The sequence below is a fragment of the Anneissia japonica genome, unplaced genomic scaffold (assembly GCF_011630105.1).
Source record: "Anneissia japonica isolate Jap-2015-1 unplaced genomic scaffold, ASM1163010v1 scaffold2999_len715162_cov194, whole genome shotgun sequence".
Classification (NCBI taxonomy): domain Eukaryota; kingdom Metazoa; phylum Echinodermata; class Crinoidea; order Comatulida; family Comatulidae; genus Anneissia; species Anneissia japonica.
The window spans coordinates 136,161-142,291 of NW_022754077.1; the positions used below are offsets into that span (position 1 = coordinate 136,161).

General features: G+C 35.3%; 1 protein-coding gene across 1 annotated transcript in view; it reads left to right on the forward strand.

The window, feature by feature from the left end:
- LOC117123060 overlaps positions 1-6,122 on the forward strand; it is a 13,761-nt gene extending 7,639 nt beyond the window's left edge. The window contains exons 2-6 of the mRNA XM_033268882.1: positions 273-437; positions 2,503-2,855; positions 3,388-3,497; positions 3,947-4,121; positions 4,599-6,122. Of these exons, the coding sequence (XP_033124773.1) occupies positions 274-437; positions 2,503-2,855; positions 3,388-3,497; positions 3,947-4,121; positions 4,599-4,852 (1,056 nt within the window). The 5' untranslated portion in view covers position 273 and the 3' untranslated portion in view covers positions 4,853-6,122. The remainder of the gene's footprint in view (positions 1-272; positions 438-2,502; positions 2,856-3,387; positions 3,498-3,946; positions 4,122-4,598) is intronic.
- The last annotated feature ends 9 nt before the right edge of the window (positions 6,123-6,131 follow it).

The following is a 6,131-nucleotide window of genomic DNA, read 5'->3' on the forward strand; positions in this document are numbered from 1 at the left end:
AGGGTAGGGTGCATAAATTGTTACTTAAATAGGTTTAGCGTTTCTTGCAACGTCATTTCAAAGTATTGATCATTGGGAATCGATGTTCAGTTGGGCATAAACCGTAAACAGAACACATGGACATTGTGACTAGCGTCAGCTAGCGTGCATACCAAAGCAGCGCCATGCAACTGACATGTGCCCGCTATCAATTATTTCTGTATCTGTGTATTAACATGGTGGATGTACATACATCGATTTTAAAATGTCCGCTTTTATTGTTTAATCCTCAGAATGAATACAATTATTTTCGTATGTGTTGTATTTTCGGCTATTGTTGGGACGTCGGGGTTCATTCACGACCGTCTATTTCCGGAGGATGTGGCGGAAATGTTCGCTGGGAGGTCTGAGCGACGACTGAGAGTACGACGAGCGGTGAACCAGGCCATTCATCTACGGTAAGCTCAATCAGATGTATCGAATGCAAAAATAGAACATGTTTGTTGTTACGTAAAATGGACGGAAACGGCATACCCGGCAGATTGTCGTGTTTTTTGACGACTAACTACCGTTAGCATAGAACATCCGTATGTATCGTGTTTACCATTAGGTTAATTTCATATATTAGGCCTAACAGAAAACTTCTATAGAAATCGACATTTGAAGTGAAAAATCAAAGTTAGGAAGGTGCACCTACTGCTAGTTCTTTGTTGTATAAACAGAAATTTCCTGGGACATTTTCTAGCATTGGAAAAATAGGTCATGGGTCAATTAAAAAAATACTAGCAAAAATGGTAATTCTCTATTTTTTTTTCCTTAGTGAGGAAGAATATTAAACTTTATATTAGAATTTGTAAACATATTTAGGGCCTAAACTGTAACATAATGAAAATAAACGAAACGCTGATCGAAAACAAACCTCCTTTAATTATAGGTAACACATCTTTCTGATTTATTAGTATTAGTGGTTTAAGACTATTACATGTCAGTAATATAATATTACTATACTAGCGACATCAAGCTAATATATTCTTGTTTTTTAGGGCTATATTATCCTAGAAAAGACCCTTAAATGGCTGGCGGTTAAAAGTCTGTGAATTATTTGATGGGTGTCTCATTTGATAACTTAGGTGATACTTTTAATTGATCTTGATGTTTTATATTTAGAATGTTTTAAATTGTGAGGGACGTAGATAAAGTATATATACGATTTTTAGCCCTAGTTCCTACCAAGTTAATCGAGACAGAAGTTTTTTTTTTGGTCAACGTCCAATTACTTGGTTATTATTATAGGCATGTAGTAAGATATGTCAATCCAAGCATTATCCAATGATACTAAATACTAATTATCATTCTACCACAAACTTCTGTTACACAGGATAAACAGTTGTTCGTAACATGTGTTTGTAAATATGCTGTGGAATCAAAAGAGCATTATCATCGGTTTCCGGTTTTTGAGCGCACCTTAAAGACTGCAATCATATCGGTTATCAATAATTATGCATTTATATAAACATATATAATTAACGTGATATTCGATATTACTAATTAATATAGCATTGATAGCCCAAGTTTTGATAGTGCGTAACGGGGCGTGCGAGATGTACGCTGCCAGGCAAAACGGAATGCGCGCCTCATTCACACGCTTCACTGGGCATATATTAATCACTCTTTTGGCAGTCTCTAATAACTTTCCTCGCGTAATTAATTCGGTCGGGAAAAGGCAACACTATTATATTTCAAATACCAATTGTGAATTCATTTAACATAAATTGTTACCTTTTTGAAATTTGAAGTTCCAGGAGCACATAGGGTGTTGAAGGTGACGATAGCAGTTATGCCTGCGTTATACAAATATGTTTATTAAAAATGCGCTTCCGTAAGGTGACTTCATTATTAAATTCAATTCCACCCCAATTCACCTTTTATGCATGTCACAAAATAAACATCCTGACCTCGCCGTCTGACGATTGGTTGTGATGCAGTGCCTGCCCTCATTTACACGCGCGTATGAAAGTGCGAATATTTCAGCCTGTCAACAGATACCGGTACCAATTTCAGTCGTTTAAACTCATATATGATGACCTATAAAATATATTTTATTTAGCTCTCCTGATCGAATCGATACCAAACAAACGTTCAATTCTGGAACATTCCGATCGAATTTATTAATTATTAATTAAGCTATTTAATCATTGACTTTGTCTCCTATATAATACTTGTCTTTCTATTAAAAAAAAAAGTTCATTTTCAGTTCATGGTCTAGCGTAGCAGAATGTCTACAGAGGGCGCCATTATACGATATACCAGCTGTATATCAAAATGATAGTTCCACAAATAAAAAAGGGAATAATAATAGAAAATATAGAGAATAATCATTGCTCGTATAAAAACATTAATAATGTCAACATTTTCAACATTAAATTAATTATTAATTTAAATTGAGTCATCCAAAAAGATAATATGTGTAACAGTTGCATTATTATGAATTGCAAATCAAGATCTTGCATTTGTTACTTACAGGCAAAGACGGTCGGCTGCTGCCCAAGTTACTGGTAACATTGAAGTCTTCACAGACCTCGATGGTAACGACGATGGTTACATCACCGAAACAGAATACAGAGAGTTCAATACGCGAGAATTAAACGATGACGTCACTGCTATTTTCAAGCAATATGACAAAAATGATGACCAAAAAATCTCTAAAACGGAGTTCTTTGGATTCTTAGATGAGATCGACGTATCGTCGATGTCAAGTGTTGAGGATGAAGCGCCCATTTCACCGGAAGCATTTGTTTTCTCGTCCTCATCATTATTGTCGTCGACCGGAGGAGAGTTATTTGAGAGCGAATCAGAATCTTCTGGTACGTCGTCAGGTAAGCGCTTGCGTTCATTACAGTGCATAGCAACATTGTAACACACCAACAGTTCTCATCACTAATTATAATCCATACTATAACATTCAATCTTTGTTGCAATCGTAACCATCATCATCGTCATCGTCGACGTCGTCATCACTACCGCCGCCGTCGTTATCATCATTACCATCCTCGTATATCATAATTAACTGCAAACAGGCTTTTCTCACCAATATACTATAAAATGTGTTGATGAGCTAATTGAAGAATAAGCAATTAAAGATTAATAATTTAATTGCTTTTTAATCATACAATATTTTTCCCAGAATTTAGCAGTTGCATACCTTAAAAATCTTACTGCCTATGATTACAGTGGCCCTTAAAAATTAAGTGGCAGTCATTTTCAGGATTTTCAAACTAATACGTGTGTAAATCATAAAACAATAATCTATGTCTCATTTGAAATTGATGACCTACTTTATATGCTTTTAATGTTTAAACCGAAAGTTTGCAAATGTTTAATGATCTATAACATTTTAATTTTCAACAGCGCCCCCAGAGAATTGCGAACTTAAAGCGATGAGAAAGTGCGACGGGAGATTCCTCGATGTTTTGGATCTTTTGGCAACAGATGAAGACGCTTTCTGCAAAGGATTTCAAGTAAGTTTTCCCTGAGTGTGTTTAAATTTGCTCTATGCTTTTGCGTAACCTGGGGTTGTTCGAGTAGGTCTACATTTAATGTAGTAGAGCGTTTGGTAAACATAACACGTCAAGGTGTGACAGGATTTTTTTTGCATATGAACTTTTCACTACTAAATCAAGCAGCCTATCCTCCTATCCATGATGTTATAAATAGTCCTTTAGAATCAAGCCGATAATCACTGTTTCTCCAATTGCTCGCTATAAATGCTAAATCGTTATCGAATTCCATCAATCATTGGCCGTATTCGACTGGTCGTCCTTCGTTAAACCACGCCCATCTGCACAGTGGTAAAATCCTACTACGAAGACGACCAGTCGAATAGTAAACTGGTAAATACTCGACAAAAAATGAAATGAACCTTTCGAATAAGCCCATTGATTGTTTTTTTTTTCTATTTTTGTCCTAGGCATACATTGGTTGTGTATTCAAAGATATTGTTCCTTGCAACATGGATGAATATGTTCAAAACGTGATAAATGTTGGCAATATTTACAAAGATTTAGATGTTTGTCCAGACCTGGACTTTACTTCTCTTGAAACCTATGACACATTAGAACGATCGAGGAGGTCGCCCACAACAGGTACGTAAAGAGAGCCTCTTCGATTGTATTTATTTATTTTTGGAAGATAAGACTATCTCATCCATTTCCGTTCAAACTTTATTTTGTTATTCAATTAATCAATTATTATTACTGTTGCTGTTATTGCTGATGTTGTTGTTCTTGCTGTTGATGTCGCCGGTGGCGGTTGTTGATGTGCTGGTGTTGCTGGTGTAGTTGTTACTGGTGTTGGTTTCATTGCTGTTGATGTTTTTGTTGTTATATTTTTTACTAAATATGATGATAAAGATTATTTACCATTACATCAATTGTGGTAATTGACTCTTGTTCGACAATTTAATTGAGACAATGTTATTCCGACGAAGTTGTTTTCAATCTTTTTCAAAGACTGTTGCATCTGTTGAAGATGAGTATAATACCAATAACCGAATTAGGCTTACACACGTACATCGACACACAGAAATTATAATTACATAGGCCTATATTTTTATTTTGCAGACAATTCGAGTAAACACGGTCTCATAAAAAATGGAAAACACCTTAAAAAGGCAGTATCACCGTGTAATGAAGAGTTTGTAAGATCGTCACATCACAAGAAAAATGATTTCTGCACCGTATTAACGCAATATCGTCACTGCGTTCTGCACGCCGTTCGACCGTACAGATCAGAATCAGTAAATCACTTACGAGACGGCCTGAAGTATATGACGCGGGAGCACCGGAGGACGCATGTTTGCGCAGGAAATGACTGAGCAAAATTTCACAGACAATGTGTATATTTATCACGCTTGTAAATATTCCCAAGCACTGCCTCCAACTATTAGCATAGTTCTACTTCTGCGTTGTAAAAGACATGTATTCAACAGTAACATTGTGCTCATATGACTGTTGTTTGGCGAATACAAGCACAACCGTGATCCTTCCGTGGATTTGCGGTAACTGTGGATCCGGAATGTAAGATCGTCTGACCATTGTCGAGGATACGCTTAACCCGCCTTTTCAACCATAGCGAGTTCAATGAAATCAAGTCGATTATAGCGATTTAAAAAAAGGATTATTTAAAAATCATTGGACATTTAATTAGTATTACCTATTGAGGACATCATCAGCTTATTTTCGTTAAGAAAATAAAATAAAAACAATTTCAGGTAACAAAAATAAGTTAATTTTAATAACTCAAAAGAAATATTTTATGCAAGAGAAGATGAGAAATTATATAATTTTACTTTTATTTTATTTTTTATTTATTACTCCAATGGGCAGTTATGTTGCATTACGTGGACCAAATATGATTCGGGTATTATCATCTTGCTCCAAAATGACAATTTATCAGAGCTTTAGGATTGTGGCTCGGGTTTGTAGGTATTACCACTGTTGAAAACGGTCGAATTTGGAGGACCAGTTTTGTATGTGATAGAACTTTTGAAACCCAGAGAGATGGTTTTTAAAGAACTTTATATAGACGCTACAAAGTCCTCTTGTTTTCGGGAATACCAACACTGCGTTAAGTTCAACAGAGATTTGTACCTTTTTTCTGTAAATTTAATGACAAGAAAATACAATCTATTTTTATAATAGATTGTAAGTTTTAAACCATTTATTATTTTAATATCAGGAACGCGTTTCTTGTCAACAGGAATGAAACCATGCATGAGGGGCGGGGGCTATTGGGGGTAAACTCTTCGTTAAAAAAGTATACTGTGCAAGTATAGACAAATGCCACAGTCAGATAATTTGAATCGAACATTAGAAACTAAGTGATCGTTGGTAAATAAGAACTTGTATATATTAATTTATTATTGAAAGAATAAGTTTTCAGTATTGTTTTTATAAGAATAACGTTCCGTTTAAAAATAAAGTGTAACTAAGAATATATTTTGCCCCAATATGTATACGCTATTCCTCTTCGTCCCTATTTCCACATAAGGTACAATTATCTGGATCCGCATTGGCCTGTCCCTTTCTGCAATGCCATCTTCACTTAACCAAGCTAAGGTTTATCTCATATACTGTTTTATATATAGGCATTCT